Source organism: Panthera tigris, chromosome D4, assembly GCF_018350195.1.
Source record: "Panthera tigris isolate Pti1 chromosome D4, P.tigris_Pti1_mat1.1, whole genome shotgun sequence".
Lineage (NCBI taxonomy): Eukaryota > Metazoa > Chordata > Mammalia > Carnivora > Felidae > Panthera > Panthera tigris.
In genome coordinates, this window is record NC_056672.1 from 20,956,434 (window position 1) to 20,974,783 (window position 18,350).

The 18,350-nt window shown below is 41.6% G+C and overlaps 1 protein-coding gene across 12 annotated transcripts in view; it reads left to right on the forward strand.

The window, feature by feature from the left end:
• The window catches only part of TLE4 (TLE family member 4, transcriptional corepressor), a 141,026-nt gene that overhangs the window by 57,431 nt on the left and 65,245 nt on the right, over positions 1 to 18,350 (forward strand). For 6 of the 12 annotated variants that reach the window (XM_042964050.1, XM_042964057.1, XM_042964054.1 and 3 more), the window contains 2 exons: positions 12,204 to 12,408; positions 13,674 to 13,690. In XM_042964050.1, the coding sequence (XP_042819984.1) occupies positions 12,204 to 12,408; positions 13,674 to 13,690 (222 nt within the window). The remainder of the gene's footprint in view (positions 1 to 12,203; positions 12,409 to 13,673; positions 13,691 to 18,350) is intronic. The other 6 variants (XM_042964051.1, XM_042964058.1, XM_042964055.1 and 3 more) reach the window with 1 other exon arrangement.

Genomic DNA, 18,350 nt, shown 5'->3' on the forward strand with positions numbered 1-18,350 from the left:
TCATATAGTCCTATTAAAAAAATACAGGCAAGTAAATATTCCTTCAGAATACTGTATTTGTTTCCTGTTCATAGAAGCACCCTTTCAAGTTCTGGGGACACAGTGACGATTAAAAATTGGTCCCTGCCTCTTCGGTGCTCATGATTTCATGGGAGGGGTATATCCAAAGATGGATAAATCATGTTAATCTTGGGTAATGAACCAAGCATCGGGGTAGCAGTTACCCAGTGAAAGCAGATGTGTGAGGCTAAGTGAACTATAGGCAGCCGTGGGTGAGTGAAAAAGGAAGGGGATACTGGCAGAGGAGGGCCAGGCAGAGGGACGTAAGAATCTATAGGGATTGCCAGTATATTTGGGGGAGTCCTATTTTTGAAATTTTTTTATTGTCTTAGGATAAACCGTGTACTTTTTTTTCTGCTTCCATTTCTCCATCTGGAGAAAATCTTGTCCATTCTGCTTGTGAACAGTAACGGCTTCATGAGGTATCGTAATACTACACACTGAAATAATCGTGTTGCTCTAATAAGCAACCGTTAGCACTGACCCTTACAAACCTTTTAAGGAAAACTCAAAATGGTACATTCTTGAACCCTTTTTAAGGCAGCTCCACAGCTGTTCTATGTCCCTTGTAATTTTTATACATCTTTTTCCCTTGGCGGGTTTATGAAAAGGTGACAGTTCACACAGGCACCCGAATTATCTTCTCTGACCAGCAGGGGCAGTGCCGCTGTGGCTCCAAAGCAAAGTGGCAGTCGTGTATTTTCACCCCGGGTGTTTCTTGGTTGTAGACGCATCTCTGTACAAATGAATATCTGGGAGAAAGAACTGTTGCAAGGAGAAGTTTCAGCTGCTGTCTACCTGGGCGGTTTGGGGTCTCTTTCAGCAAATAGGCACAGACCGGCTTGTGAGTAAAGATAGATGTCAAGGCGGGTTTTGTTGGTTGTTTCTTGAAGGCTCAGCCTGCCTCCTGCTGTGGAGCCTACGCCATCTAGGTGCTCTGTCCAGCTGTGGGCCAGTGACCCTGTCCAAGTCCAGCCGTGAGATATAAGGAGGTATCTTTTTCGCCTTAACAGAAGGACCCAGAAAGAGAAAACTGCCCTCTTTCTGCGTTTGAACATGGTTGTGTGAGGATGAGATAACACTTGGAGCTTTGGCAGTCATCTTGGTGTGGAAATGGGATATGAGAGAGGCCGTGAGAACCAGAGACATGTTGACTCAAAACCTTGATATTGCCAGGTGATCAGCTAACCCTGGACTTGTTAAGTGAGAAATAAAAACCTCTGTTATTCAGACCACTTTGATTTGGGTATTCCATGACTTGCAGAGGAACTGCCTTAACTGATACATTGTAACACCATGGTGACTCCGTATATACATCAAGATCGAAAACAACCTAAATTTTAACCAAACAAATAAGGATCCCTGAAGTGAACTCTCCTATAGCTATGCAGTGACATATACTATGCGGCCGTTACGAGTGATGCAGTCAAAACAGTAAGTAGGGATATGGGAAAAAGTTGTTTGATTCACACTAAATAGGAAAAGAAGAACTTTAAACTTCCAGATAGCATGGTGTTATTTGTGTTTTAAAATGCTTATATATGCATTCACAGAAATACTCGATGGACTCATGATTACATTAGCCATAATTTGGCTGGTAGGATTTTGCATGACTTTTAATTTTTTTTATATTCTGCTGGTCTTCCTCATGCACAAAACTGTTCTAATCTAAAGAAGTTATAACTTCTGTGAACCTAAAATTGCTTTATGAAAATGAGGTAATTAAAAAAGAAAAAAGTACGTCATAAAATTGTATCTGTAGGCCCGCCCCTCGTCACTTCCGCCCCATCTGAGTGAACAGGCCAATCGTCCACCCAGTTACTGGGGGCCTGGTGTTAACAAGGGATTCTGGACTCCGTCCGTTATCCCTTCTCCTTCCAAAACCGTGTCTTTGCAGTGCTGCCTCACCTTATCTTCACTCCTTCTACTCCTGGCAGCTGACACTGCTGCAACGCTTTTTGCTTTTTGATCTGAATCCCTGTATTACCTCCCAGCTCGTCTCTCTTCTTTCGCTGTGGCCACTCTCACAGTCTCACAGAAGCATTCTGCACTTCTAACATTTTCAAATTATTTAATACTCTGGCTCACAATACTGATTCGTCTTTGTTTTAGACTAGTGGAATAAAGTACTCAGAAATCGATCCATTCATATACGTCAGAGGGCCACGCGGATCCATGAGGGGAAAGATGGCCACTAGTAACTATTACTGAGGGGGGATAGTTGGTTATTCTTGTGCAAGAAGTGAACTTGGATCTACTTATCATTTGCAGTGTCGATCCAAAAAGCTTATTAGAGACAGAACTTGATGACTTTCGGGAAAAAAACAAGAAGAATCTTTATCTTGGGGTAGAGAAGTATTTCTTAATGGGTCACAGAAAGCTCAAACCGTAAGAAAAAAAGATTGATAATGTTACCCAGTTAAAATTAAAAACATCTGTGTATTAAAAGGTATCTTAAAATGGAAAGCCAAGCCCAGAAACTGAGAGAAGGTACTGGCCAGCACATGCAGCCACCAAATGATTACAAGCCAGCTTATGCTCATTAAGGAAAACTAAAAGTTCAATGTGAAAGACAAAACAAAACCAAAAAAAAACTCATCACAGCCTCAAGTTCTCCTTATTTTTACGTGAAAGTCTGAAGTCCTTTCTGTCCATGATCTGATTCCCATATTTACATTCTATCCTACTTCTCCCTTGCTCACTGGGCTTCCCCACCAGACTTCATTTTCTTCCTTGGTCACTAAAGTCTACTGACACTTACCTTGGGCCTCACATGTGTGGGTGTTGGCCTATAAAATTCTATACCCCATTCCGTGGGGTGGGAGGATTCCCACTCCACCAAGCGATTCTCCAGCAGTCCAACTCATTTCTGACACTGTCTACCAGGACATAGCTTCCCGCCGCAGCCCCGTAAGACATCTTCCCTCCACCACTGCCCTCTCCAGGTTGTCACCTGTGTTTCTGATAGTTCCCTTCTTGGGTTCTGTTCATTTGTTGCAGCAGCTCACAGAACTCAGAGAAACATTTTACCTAACCAGATTACCCATATGCATTATAAAAGGATATAACTCAGGGACAGAAAGATAGAAGAGATTCATAAGATGAAGTATGAGGAAAGCGTGTGGAGGTTCCATGCCCTCTCCTAGTGCACATTCTCTCCAACTCTCCATGTGTTCATCAACTGGGAAGTTTCCCTACCCCTATCCTTTTGACTTTTTACAGAGGCTTGGTCTCTGTAATCTGATTGATTAGACCATTGGCCCCTGGTGATGTGACTCCATCTCTAGCCCCCTCCTCTCCCTTGGGGTCAGAGAGTGAGGCTGAAAGTTCTAATCTTCTGATCACATGGTTGGTTCTCCTAGCAGCCACCCCTATCCATCTTTAGGTGGTTTCCCAAAGTCACCTCATTAACGTAACAAAAGACACCTTGGCTCCAGTCTCCTTGCTTAGGAAATCTCTCAAGGATTCTCTGTGCCAGAAATAGTGGACAGAGACCAAATATATAATTCTTATTATAATCACAATATCACACATATCACAGAAACTGGTTCAGTGTTTTTCGAATTGTGAGTCAGACTGAGTGTGCAGTGAAATCAATTCAGTGAACCATAGTCAACATTTTCTATTAAGAAGTAGAAGAGAACAGAAAATATTACAGTGAGCTACACATACTATTTGATATTGTTTGTTAAAATTTTCTTTTGTTTATGTGTATATTCCCTGCACATACACGTGTGTACACATGTAAATAGCACACATAGGAACTTTGGTCAAGATCTTGGAGAGCAGCACATCTCGGTATCTTCTGCGATTCATTCTACTTTTGAAGGTCAGTTGCATGATTATTTGAAGAACCTAATGCGTATCGCTTTTTAAACACAGCTTGACTTTTTAAAAGGACTCTGAAATAACTAAAGAAAACTTCTCTGAGCAAGACACCCTAGCTTGGTGACTTTAATGACTAAAACACAAAATAGAATCATTGGTTTCATTGAGATAATACATTAAAAAATCTCTAAAAAAAATTCTTTCAAAAGCTTAAAGAAGTCTCCAGGAAATTATATTTCTCTTATTAATTTGCTTAGAATTACCTTTCCTGGTAAACTTTGGACCAATTCAGAAAAAATTCTGACAGGATCTCAGATGGGAAATTTAACATAATAAATCGGATTTGGGGGATTTTTCCCCTGCTTTTCTTGCCGTTATCACTCTGTGAATGAAACTACAAGGTAATCCAATAGAGTCCTTGGCACAGGAGTCACAAGATTACTTGCTTTGCTTGTTACATGTCTTCCCCTTAAAGACCAGCCCAGGGACCGTGAGAAACAGCCTCCTCACAGTGATAATCTTCCTTGGGTTGCTCTCAATGCAGGTTCTTTCCACTGCAGTAAGTCTCATTCATGTTTTAAGTTGTTGGAGTCAGTTACAGATAAACTCCGGTTGAAAAGTTCTTTCTTTTGTTCTTTTTATTCTTGTTTCTTTCCACGTATTCACTTACAAGCTTTTGCTAAAGATACTTGTTGGAAGCAAGAACTCCCCATCTTTTGGCCAGAAGGGCACATCTTACTGTCGCCTCCCAACAACTACAGGGAAGTGGAAAGAATAGTTGAGTCAACAGCGTATACTCATCGCGTAGACTCGGTAGTTAACATTTTGCCTTTTTGTGTGTGCCGAAAGTCACAAGGGCGGTTTGCCTTGTGATACGTCAGCGTGCATCTTGTATGAACAAGGATATTTTCCTATAGAAGGGCGATACAGTTCACACGTCTGTATATATCTAGTGTATTGTTTGTATTCCTAATTCTCAGTCATCACAAAATGTGGTAGCACATTTTCTTCCTAGCAGTTTCCCCCCAGTCTATGGCTCAATACTCACAGCTGTCTTTGTTACCATCTTCTCTAAGGTACAGCAGTCCCTGAACCATTTACTTTGTGACTTTGACATTTTGGAAGATTCTAGACCAGTCTTAATGGCATGTCTCCTAATCTGGATTTGTCTGATAGTTTCCTCATGTTTAGATTCAGGTTAAGTATTTTTCGTAAAAATACTACCTAGGTGCTCTTGTATATTTACAGTTGTATCACTTTATTGGGGAAGCTCAGTAATCTGTGGGCTGATACTTGACACTTGAATCACTGGGCCCCCCAACAATTTTTTACCCATTGGCTTTAGCCTCTGTTGATGCTGTTAACACATTTGGAGCGGCAAAATGGTAAATTTTAAATTCTTTCTCCTTGTAAGTTAATATTCTGTAAAAAAGAATCCCCCCACCCCACCGTGTGTGTGTGTGTGTGTGTGTGTGTGTGTGTGTACACTTCTGGATACCTTTTTCCAGTGATAGCAGTCACCATTTATTGAGTGTTTATTACTTGCCAAGCACTGTGCTAAAGGTTTTATGTGCGTGACCTCATAGAATTCTCCCAGCACCCTCAGGGGATAGATTTTAAAACTGTTCCCACTTTTTACGTGAAGAAACTAAGGCTCAGAAATGTTAAGTGGCTGGCCCTTGCCTCCATAGATGGCAGTGATCCCAGCTGGGTGGCTCTGATGCCTCCTCGTTGTGGTACATCCCTGAGTGCCATTCCAGATCTCTTTTCCCAGACTCAGCCCAGCCCCCAAGGCAGTGTCCTCACAGAAGGGCGTCTTCACAGTTCACAGAATGTAGACACCAGCCCAGTCTTGGGCCCCTCCCTGGACTCGCTCCATTTCAGTCTGCTGCCTCCCCTTCCCAGGCTTCTCTTAAGGTCACTGGGTCCCCTGTTGCTTCTCTGTCAGCACAGTGGCTCCTGGTTGGCTCAAGTCACACCCGCTCCGTTGCACACACCTTGGCCAGCCGGAGGAAGGATGTTGTCAATTTGGAAGCCGTTCCCTAGTCCTGGGCCCCAGAATGACCCCCAGCCCCACCTGTTTTCTTTGGGTGCCGAGGACCCCACTCCTGGAAACTTGTTTTTTAAGATGTGTTATAATCTATTACAATTATTATTCTTTATAATGCTTTACGTGCCTCAAGTTTCGCCAGCCGAACAAAACCTCCTAGTTGGCTCATTGTCCCAGTTGTCACTCCCCATTAATTTAGGTAGCTTTCTTAACGCTCTATAGTGGGCTCGCCAGGCACTTTTTTTTTTCTTTTTTTAAAGAAATGAAGATATGGCACTAAGTACGCTCATTGCCGCTGGGGTGGTGGATAAGAAAACTGTCTGGTGTCCAGTTGGAGCTGTCCAGGATTGCCAGGGATCTGTGTTGCACGGAGGCTCTGACTTACCTGCTCCTACTTGGTCACTGGCCTGTCGGGCCCTGGTGCTCCCGCAGCTGGTGTCATTTGATTAAAATAACTCCTTTTTTGCAGTAGGACAACATTTCAAAAGACATTTCCTGTGAACTTGATTCCCTCGCAAGTCCCTTTCTACCCTTCGTTCCAAACTTGAAACTGCAGGGAAATAATTCTTTGTTACAGAAACTCCAGTAAAAAGCTATTAACGGAATTGAGGCTGTGTCTACCACCTCATTGCTGTATATTTTCAGAAGTAATTACTGGCTATTTTTCAAAATTAAATTAATTATCTTAATGGAATGCTTACTTGTCTAAGTTTAAAGTTCACTCCATTTTAACGTTGATTCTCTTCAATGGCCCATCAAGGGAAGGGGGGGAGGATTTTTATTTTGTATTGTGGTTGAGATAAGAGTGTTTTGGGTTTGTTTTTTTCCTCTCCGCCACCCCCACCCCCCTTTTAAATAAGCAACGTAAAGATAGTAACAGTCTAGAGAGCTCTGTGAGAGGAATTTTTCCAAGGTATGTATCTTTCTCAGTACCTTTTTCTCAGTTAATGGTTACACAGAGTATATTTTCTTTTAATGTTTAATTGGTACTATAGTCTATGCCCTTCTCTTTGATTTTTGACTGTTTTTTATCTTACAAGTCATTATTTTTCAACTTTTGTTTGTAATTAGAATGGTGATTTATCTTAAATTATTTTAGCGACAGGTCAGTGTTGAACTATGTACTCTACATACATTTCTTTTCATTCTGTCTTTAATAAGGAAGTTTTACGTTTCTTAGCATGACTGTAGGATAAAGTAGTAAACCTTTGCAGGTTAATTGCTCTGTAATTAGCACGGATGGGGCAGAGATCAGAGGACAGAGGACGCCATGGATTCCCCATCAGCAAGCTTTGCTCAGGTTGTAGGGCAGGCCATTAGGTTATGCAACTCTCAGATCTGGAATAATATCCAGTGAAACCTGCGGCCTCTTCCTGGGAACCTGCTTTGAGTTTTCCTCTGTTGATGAGAAGACTTGACAAGAGATTCTTTTTTGTATTGAATTCTTGAATGTTATTTGAAATTTGACAGATTGAAGCCATTTTATTTTTAATCGAGGAAAGGGTGTGGTTCCGTTGGTTGGTTGGTGACTCAGTGCTTTTATTTAAAGAAGACGGTGTCTTGTATGTTTGTTTTATTGACTCGTGTCAGTGTGCACTGCCACTCCACTTCCTTGTAGGGTAATTTCTAAGTGTGAACTGAGAAAGAAGCCTAAACGTGACCGCTTAATACAGAAAGTGGTCTGTTCATCGATGCAAACATTTTCAAGCGTACTGTATTATTTCTGCATATGTTTTACATTTTTGTCGTATATCTTTGGGTGACTTATTTAATCTCCTTTTTGACTTAAAATTTTGTATTTTAAACACTTGCTTAAAATCACACCTTTCTACAGGGTACCCTACTGAGTGTGCTTTTTTGTTTGATATTTTGTGTGGATAGTGGATGACTTGTGAAATGGGTTCATGGTAGCCCCTTCTCATTCTTTTTTTTTCTCTCCTACTCTCCAGGCATATTCTAGTCAACAACGTGACTGTAATTTGAATGTTGCCATTCTTAGGATATTTGAAAGGGCTTTGTAATTTTGGTATGCTGACATGTGAAAAGTCACAACTTCTCAGTGCAATGTGACATCCTAGGACACAACAATGGCATTTAGTGGGAAAACCAGAGCAATCTGAACCAAGTCCGTGATAGTAACAGGAGTACCATGGTAATTACTTAATAGTAACGCAGTACTACTGCGTTAAGTTTTTAGTTTTGATCATTTCTGTGGTTTATGTAAGTTATCAACTTTAATGGAAGCCAGGTCAAAGGTATGTAGGAACTCTTTTCGTATGTAGTGGAAATCTAATTATCCAAAGCTTTAAATGTATGGTCCTATGACTCAACAGGGGTGAGTTTAGGTGCCAGGGGTACAGAGGCTTGAGGTTGGTCTCTTCTCTGCAGAACTTCTCAGTCTCACTGGCAAGCCCAAGGTCTTCTTAGCCATAAAAAGGTGAATGACAGTACCTTTACGAGGCAGCCCACGCAGTGAATGATGCAGGGAGCCTTGTGAGATAGTAGACACGGAACATTTGAGAGGCCCTTGCAGAACAGGTGAAACAGGAGGTGAGCTGGGATGGGTGACTGACTACAACTTGGTGAAATCAGGGTGAGGTGGTTTTAAGAGATGGGAGATGACAGGAATTGAGGGGAAGAACATGCCAGTGGTGATGCAGGATGAATTCAAGTGAGCTAATGGAGGCTTGCTGTCATCAAAGTATGATAAGGGTCTGCCGGGCATGGTGGTGGTAGAAATTTAAGGAATTATTTGAGAATTGATAGGATTTGGTGATAATGGATATAGGAGCACAGAAGAAAAACAAATCGATGGTGGTTGATGAACTTGAGCCAGCGGAAGTTACCTAGGGCGTTTGTGTTGAACATTTTTATTTTCCAGGAATATTGGGCTGTCAGGTAGAGTTGTCTGGCAAGAAGTTAGACCTGGGCTACTAGAGTATGGGAGAGGAGCAGACAGTTGTGGACTGTTCTCTTTAGTGAGCAGGAAAAGAAAAAGCTGAAAAGGAAATCTAACGGCTGAGCATTGAGAGAGGTGAAGAGAGGCCGTGGGGTCATTACAGTATTCCTGAAGCAGGTAAAGGAAGGTTTCGGCAAGGAGGGTGTGCGGTCTGTGGCTGCATGTGTGTCAGAGAGAAAGAAAATTGTAAAATCCTGAAATAATTGCTATCTAGGTGGTCAGTTGTATGAGAAGGGTGGGCCTGGAATCCAAATTATAGGGGTTAAGGAGGAAGAGGGCGTGTGTGTATGTGTGTACAGGAGGGGGTTGCTGAGAAGGAGAGAGCAAATTTACACTAGTTTTTAGAAAAGTTTGGCTGTGCAAAATCAAGGATATATCTATACAGGCCAGCAGCTGAAGAGGGCAAAAGAAGGTTATTTTAATTAAATTTAACAAACATTTATCAAATGCCAGTTATGTGCAGGGCCCTGTGTTAGGGGCAATGGAGGCCACAAAAAGTGATTAAAATAGAGTGTTTTTTTTTCCCTCCTGAAAAAGCGCTACCTCGGGTTCTTTTAGCGTTCACCGGGCAGTTCATCTTAAACCAAATGCTAGGGTTGCTGGTACCCGGCTTGCTAGCAGAAGGACAAGATGGGTGAGAGAACCACCAGAGCAGGAGTAGGGGAGGGAGCTGGAGAATCGACAGCAATGGAAGGGAAGAGGGGCCGACCACAACCTGATGGCCTGGGGAGGTGGGGAAGGGTCTCAGCCTTGGAAGGGAAAAGGGCCCCTCCTTCCTCACAGGTGGACATGGAGGAGGGAGGATCAGGTGGTATCAGAGCTGCTTTGAGGTAGAATAGTGAGTGCATATTGTGCACCAGCCTCTAGGGCTGTGTTTTCTGCCTTTGAAAAGTTCCTGGTTGACTGGAAACATGAGGATGATAGTGTTTCTATTTTGTCCTGCAAGAAAAAAAATAACAGTGAAACACCTGCACCTTTGAAGGTTTGTTTTTGACTGAGGGCTTTTTTTCTTTGCTTTTGCTTTTTTTTTTTTTTTTTTTTTTTTTTTTTTTTTTGTCTAATGAAATAGACATATATATTTTGAAGTTGCCCAGATATTCTGAGTCTGGGTGCCTGCAGTGAGCTAGGGTTTGAGTCAGATGTAGACTCCCAGAGTTTAGAGTCGAGGGAAGGTGAGAAGAGAGACACATTTGCAGGCTCTTAATAAATGCTTGCCAGTTGAACTCTGATCTGAGGTAGAAAGTGGCTACACGCCCGACCCATACCCACGAAGTATTAGGCGATTTAGAGGAGAAAGGGAATTGGAGCATTGTGTGGTTATTTCAGTGGAATGAGGTTTTGAAATAAATTTGCCATATATTTACCTAAAGGCCTTGTTTTCATCATAGACATTATTTCGTGCACATCTAGAACATATGATCGTGTGCTCATACTTTTTTGGTCACAACTAAGTGACAGTACATAAAGAGTCATGAACATGATTTTGGCTACTCACATGAAAAAATACATTACTTTGAACTGTCCAGACAGTCCGTGCTTTGCAAGACCACAGGGTGGGTGTGAGTTGGTGGAAAGTCTGGAATGCTGCTCCAGCTTTTCTGTTTTATACACATAAACTTGCTTTGAAAGTGTCATTACTTTATTGATTGTATCTTAACTGCATGTAGCCAGAAAATAGTTGTGGGTCAATTGGAGAAAAGAGCTAATTAGTGCTATACTTTGACTTTTATAGTCAGACACAGGAAGACACGTAGAGGGGATGAGGAAGGAAATAAAAGTCACTTGGGGAGGAGAAAAAAATACTTTTTTCATTGAAATATTTTTTTACATATAAATATACGTAATTTTAATTTTTTAGTATCTATTTATTTGAGAGAGAGACAGAGGCAGAGCACAAGCAGAGGAGGGGCAGGGGCAGAGAGAGGGAGACACAGAATCCGAAGCAGGCTCCAGGCTCCGAGCTGTCAGCACAGAGCCCGACACGAGGCTCGAACTCGTGAACTGCGAGATCATGACCTGAGCCGGAGTCGGATGCCTTCCTGACTGAGCCACCCAGGCGCCCCTACATACACATTTTAAAAAAAGCATTTCAGGATCCTTTTTGCCAGCGAAGGGCAGCAGCATACACCGCCCCACATATTTTTTTAAAAGCTATTTTGTGCAGTCCTACTTGGAAAGATTATAGAAGCCTCTTTGGCTGTCATAGGATAGACCTGACAAGTGATTTATTTAGAGGCATTAATTAAAATGTAATCACTACAGAAGTCAGTCTGAGAATTTCTCAGCGCTTGTTCTCCTCCAGCACTGTTAAGCAGGGTCTCCAGTGGAAGGGGGTTCCTGTTGAGGGACATGTTTAACTTCACGCCCTCCTGTCACCTCCCCCTCCTCCTGCCCACTCCTGGGAGGCAGCAAGGCCTGCCCAGAGCAGTTCCTGTAGCTGAGCTTGATGTGGCCTCTGCTGAGGTCAAGCACTCCCATTCCAGCCTCTCGAGGGCTTTCTCCATGTGTTGCCAGTGTGCTGGTAAAAATGACTTTAAACTCTTGTCAGCACAGTTACTGGTGCATGCATCACAGTCCCCCTCAGATAAACCTGTCACAACACAGAGGCGGCCGCTAGAGAAGAGTATAAGGGCAGGCCTCTAGCTTTCCATTCGAGCATCACTAAACGTGCACAGAGTGCCCAATTATTTCAGCATTATTGAGCAAGCCTACAGGAGGACCCAGGCCTTGCTACATTAGATTTTCTTTAGTAATTTGCTCAAGTACCGCTGAGGACACTTAAAGGGCTTAAAACGGTGGCTGCAACCAGTTTCCTTTTCTGGGTTGTTAATTCAGGTTTTCTCTTTCAAATTAACTCTTGCTGCATGCTGTGCAGCGGTTCTGGGAGAACTGTTTAACGCTAATTTTCTCAATTTTCAGCTTTTTTTTTGGTTCGCCATAACTGCTCTAACAGTTAGTCACGTATATGTTTTGATTAGAAATGTATGATAGCAAGGCCTTATGTTTTGGAGAACAAAATATGAACATTTTGAAGAAATCTGACTTTCGGCTATTAAAAGTTACTTAGCTAATTTCAGTGAGAATTAAGTTCTTCATAGTGAAGTGCAAAATCCCCACATCTAAGGGCATTTCTCCATTATACATCTCCCTCCCTCCCCTTCTAAAAAATAGGTATACAAAAGAGGAACCTTTCCTTCATGGGTGCTGGGTTTTCCATGATCTGTTTGCACCTCTTTTCTTTTGGCGGGGGGTGGGGGGACGTGGAGGTGGGGAACAAGTTCAATATCTGTGTCTCATTTCTCACAGCAGCAACAACTCCAGGCCCAGCATTTGTCACATGGACATGGTCTGCCGGTGCCTCTGACCCCACACCCTTCCGGCCTTCAGCCCCCTGCCATTCCTCCCATTGGGAGCAGCGCTGGCCTCCTGGCCCTCTCCAGTGCCCTGGGAGGCCAGTCCCACCTTCCAATTAAAGATGAGAAGAAGCACCATGACAATGATCACCAAAGAGGTGAGTGATTCCCTCAAGATGTCAATCTGCTGTTACCTGCCTGCCACTGAGGGTGGGTTCTGGATACCGTTGTGCATTCTGGCTCTGGATTTAACTTTACCAGTGACTGACTCGACACAGGATTTCTGCTGGAAGGGAAATTAATGATTGGAAGCAGTCTTTTTCCAAATGATACCCTAGCGGTTAGCAAGAGTTAATGCAGTCCCCAAAGGCAAGGGCTCCTGTTTCCTGGTTATTGCGTTTGACCCCGTGCTACCTCCTATGTTCCCCAAGTCTAGATCAGTAATGAAATCCCACAGTGCTCCATGTTTGAAATAGTGAGTGGCATTAATAGCTCATTTTGACCTCCTCTGTTTTGGGAAAAGACTTACTGATAGAAACTACTTGATAATTTAACAGAGCCAATTATTATTTATAAATCAGATCAGCCTATCTGGTGCGATAAAAATCTTGCAGGTGAGAAAACAATTTTAGTAGTCTTAGTACTTGAGAAAGTGCAGCCCAAATTAAATCTGTTGATTTAACTACCTCTCTCACACAGGCTGTCTGGAAGCATGAAATGAACTCATCTCTTCCTAGAAGAACAGCACAATTGTTTATGCAAATAATTGATTTAAAGGACAGTTGTGCTCCTTCTAGATTGGTTTCTTCCCTCCGTTAAAGTATATGAGATATTTTGATGTGACCGTCTGTTTGTATGGTGCTTACCGATAATTTTTATTAGTCAGTGGCAGAAAAGCAAACGAGGAGATTTCTCCCAGCATTCCTTTGTGGGAATTTAGTTAGCACAAGGGTGGTTCATTCGTTAGAAGGGTGTGGTTGTAATTAAAACTTCATATCTACTCCTCTTTCAGTGTCATTACCATGAATTACAATCTTGGGTAAATGATTTTTATCGCCTAAACATAAATTTCCCATCTCTGATGTTGGAAACACTGTAATATTGTCATCCAGTTACCTAAATGCTGTGATGCAGAGCTGAAGCGTGACTATAAACATCTTTATAAGTGGACAAGTCAATAAGGAGTATAAATAATCTGAGTATCCAGCTTTGGCCTCTGAAATTGTGTCAAAGGTAGATTGGCACTTTGCGTGTGGATCTGGTCGAATGGCATTAATAATGAACTTGAGTGCAAAGTTGCCATCTGTGCCATTTATTATTTAGCAGAGATCAAGTTTGATAAATGGATAATCTTATGTAAACTAACTGGTACTTTTCTTTTCCCTTCTTCCCACCACCTGTGTTGCTGCCGTTTTGCCTGTAGACAGAGACTCCATCAAGGTAGGACTCAAACCCACAGATTAAGGAATGGCTTACTAGGTCTCTGAATGATTTGAATAAATCTAGAAATGGAGTCTTCAAAATGTACAGAATGATTTGGTGGGCTTTACCAAATAGTGGTCAGCTGCATTTTTTGACTGTTTTCAGTTGTGTGTGGGAGGTTTTTGAAAATCTCAGTCTTACTTTTCCGTCACAATCTGATTTATAGACCGAGATTGTCCTACAGAAGATCTGGCTTGCAGTGCTCATTTTATTACGTCTTGCTGTGTGATGAAGAATAACTACTTCTTTTCACTTAGGCTTTGGCTGTAAGATAAATAATAATGAAGAGTAAATAAATTGATTTATAAGAAATGTACCTTAGTCTCATTTTAGAAAACAATTCCATCCTACAAAACTCCTTAACAAAACATTTGTTTTAAAGCGTTTTTCTTCGGGGCGCCGGAAGTAGCTCAGTCGGTTAAGCGTCCAATTCTTAATTTTGGCTCATGTCACGATCCCAGGGTTGTGGGATCGAGCCCCGTTTGGACTCTGCTCTGAGCGTGGAGCCTGCTTGGGATTCTCTCTCTCTCCCTCTTTCTCTTTCTCTTTCTCTTTCTCTTTCTCTTTCTCTTTCTCTTTCTCTTTCTCTTTCTCTTTCTCTCTCAAAATAAATAAATAAACTTAAAAAATTTTGTTTAGATCTAAAAGGCATGACCCCATTAATAACATCTTGTTTCCTGGTATAATAAGGTATTCTCCTTAAGTTTTGCATCTCTCTTATCTGCCTCTATATCTCTTTATAGACAAGTTGTAGGGAAAGAGGAAAAGTATTGGGGGCCTAATAATTTGGATGTGGTTGTGTAACCCCAGAATGGGATGTACTCAGGATGCCTGAATTTATATAGTAAGCAAACAAGAAAAACAGGCCACCACGGCAGGACATGAGGAAAATATGAAAATTGTTCGATCACTTTTGAGCCAGCCACGGTGTAAATATGCCCGTGTGTTACGCATAATTATATATGTAATATGTACTGTATTTTGTACAGATTAGAAGGAAAGCATAGTTCTCAAGCATCGGCCAATGCACAGATGCTGTCAGTTCTTTTCCTTATATTTTGCAACAGTTGATTGTTGTGGATTATAAGCAGCTCTGTCTCTTGTAGTTTTTAATGAAGTTATGTTTATGAAGACTAAAATCTTCCCCTGAAACCACATGTGCTCTCCCTTTGAACGCCTCTTGACTCCTTGTCCTTTTTTCCAAAACCCTTACATAATGGAAAATAAAAATTAAGTGTATCTATTTTACCCTTCAAGAGTCTTTGTAATTTGAAAGGGCATCTGCACACCCATAGAAATGTCAACATTTACAATTGAAACTGCACACACTGAATTATTTACTTACGCTTTTACAGTTGTGTATTTTGTTGTAGAATATGCATATCAGTATGTGGATTTTTTAAAAGAGCAGTTTTAATCTGAGTGTGGTAAGTGTTCCACACACGTGTACTTAGAAGTAGTGAGTAAATGCATCCACCAGCATTAGCTGATAGCAGCCCTTGGAAAGCCTGTCTAGTTACTCTGAGGCCAGGCATATAAACACTCCCTGCCTTCTTATGATAAATACATACCTTCAGGCAGGCCAGTGAACTAAACAAAAGCTCCTGTCCTGCCCCACTCTCAGAAGACTATGAAAATATTTATACTCCAGTGCACACTTTTGCGTCAATTACATTTTATATTCCCTTGTGCCAGAGTAGGGTGTATTTTGAAATCATCTATAATCATTCAGGATGAGTCTGGGAGTGAGTGTCTATATAGCCAGCAGCCAGGGGGAAAACAAAAAGCAAATAGAAGTGGATGATTTTCCTTGATTTATTATGGAATGGTAGCTATAAATAGATGTTTCTTGTCGGTTACCGTTCTCAAATTGGAAGTTGTGTCAGCTTTGGGGTTGTGCTGTGGCTTTGCAAGGTGAAACAAGTTTGCTGATTTTCGGCAATGTGTTCTGTGATGCTCAGGGAAAGTTAGTTGCTTGTTCCATTGATCGTCCTCATCCTCCCTTAAGTGGCTCCTGGTTAAGAGGGGCTTTTTATGATTGTCTGCTGTGTGACTCGAGATGGTTTTTTATCAGCCGGAGCGTGCCAGTTGCCTGCAGCTGGAGTCAGGCTTGTATGAAATAATTTATTCATGCAGGATAATGCTCCTTAACATTTAACAGGTAATGAACGTGACATAAATTTCCTTCTTGCTTTTAATTTTTCCCTTTCCTCTTCTAATGTGCAAACAGGCAGCTCTGGTGCTCTAAATAATAAGTAATTTTTGGCCATCTGTCAAAAGGAAATTTCAATACAAATTTAAATTAATGGTGCCTGAAATTTTTTATAGCTCCTCTAAAAGCCTCTAATGTGCAGAAAATTCTGAATCTGCTGGTAGTAATTAGTGTTGCATGTAATGAGGATGTGGGCAATGTTATACAGCCCCAGTGTAACATTTTGATATGGTAGCAAAATTTTGATTTATACAAGGTTGTGGATGGGTTTAATTGTGAGAGACACTTTAAAATGTTTTCTTGACGTTACAGATTATTAAACAGGGCAGATTTCAGAATAGCTCATAAAATGTAATTTAAACTTACTGTAAAGATTCAGATAATTAAGGTGCCTTACCTTTTTAGATGTCGAGTAAAATGAGAAAAATTCACTTGTGAAAGTGTTGGGCCTTTTTCTTCCTTTTCCTTTCTCTTCTTGGAGGTTCTGTGGCCACTAAACCTATGCTATTGGCTTTATTGATCTTGTTTTCTATAGCTCCAGTAGCCAAGTTCATTCCTAAGCCTTTTATTTACAGATCTGTATCTGAAGTTTTTCAACAAGGGTAGAGAAGGTAAATATGGACCTAAACGAGAAAGCACTGTAGAAGCCCAAGAATCGGTTTATTTGGTGACAAGAAACCAGAACGGGGTGTATTGTAGGGCTGTTGACGCGAGGGCCCAGGGCACCTGCTTTTCGTTTGGCTCTCTTTAACTCCATATGCCCAAGCCTGGGTCCCAGAAACACAGACCGTGATCCACTCTTATCCTTAGTGGTAGGTTGGAAGGCCCAAATTTAGCTCTCCAAGAAGCTCCCGCAGTGGGGCTCCCACTTCTCTCTCCTGACCGGGGGCTTTCTCACCATCTTCCGGCACATACGGTACCATTTCTCTCATGCCTTGAAGCATCGTATGCGAAACCAAGGGAACATTCTCTAGTGTGGTGGAACCTCGCACTGCCCGTGCCTCCTGAGGGTAAAGGGGTAAAAGTTGGTTGGCTCCAAAGTGGCATTCCCGTATACTGCCAGGAGCTGCCCAGTTGCTGGTGGCACCAGTTCATGAAGAGAAATCATTAGGCTCCTCACATAACTCTCCCATTTTTCTCTGAGCGGCTGATGGTGAGGATGATGAATCAGAGGTATGAAGGCCAAGTTACCCAAAACTTGGTAGGAATTTGAGGTTGAGCAATTAGTCTTATTACCCCCAAATGTCTATACAACTCTGCTACCGTCTCACAAATGACAGATACCCAAATCAAGACCAGCTTAAATAGAAATAGAAAAATAGCAAAATTCACTCTCACCAACTATTGGTAAACTCCGTGGCCCCTCTCAAATTGGTATTGTGCAAACTTGGTGATTTCATTAGTCCTTTTAATACATATTATGTATCCCAAATGCAGTAACCTCCTCGAGTCAGACCTGTGAAGGATTTGCCATGTTTTTTGGTAAAATACAGCACAAGTACATTTGTTTCCTCCAAAGTGGTGGTGGTTTTATCTTACTATTTTCACTGGATTGTTTTCCCCAAAATGCCATGTTCATCTTGAGAGTATGATCATCTTTAGTGACTTGTACACTGCCAGATTAATCTCCAGAAACAGCATGCCATCGTAAAATGCCGTGTTTATGTTTCCACACAGTCCGCCAATATGGCACTTACAATTTTTGTAAGTCTTGCTAGCATAAGTATGGGTGGTGCACTTATTTTTCTAAACTTACACGTAGTTATTTTTCAACCAAAATGCTTTTTGGTGAGTGCATATACTGTGTTTTCCCTCCATTTCCTACGTGAATTCTTTTTGTTTGTTTGTTTCACAGTTTTCAGAATGATCTGCTCATTAGTCGTATCTAAGGCAATGCTTGTGTATTCTGCCTCTGCTCTATTTTGGTGTTCATTCTATGTAGATGATTAAAACATCATACGTTGCTTTTCTTCTTGCTTCCAATTCTTTCCTGTTGGCAGTAAAGGTTTGTCAATGGAGAATTAGACTAAGACTGTTTTTATATAAAAATTGAAGTGTATGATTCAGGCCAAGAAAGCACTTTTACCTCATTAGTTGGGTGTTACAGGTGAAAGTGGGCTTTTAGCTTGAATTAACAGAATGATTACTTCTGTTTGCCACTTTACTTGGTACACCAAGACTTAATGGTTAAGGTTCTGTTCCAGGATCTTGTGTGACCTGTATGATTTGATAATGTTTTTTCTTCCTGTCTCAAAGGAGTATCAGTCTGAAAAAAATGTGCCTTTTATACGTTTAACCCTTTGGCATGTCTCGTGTGGGGGAAAGTGGAGAAGAAGCCACTTGAGAAAGAAGAAAGGGGGACCAGTGCGAGAGGGGATAACCCAATGGCCCAGTCAGTTTTGTTTT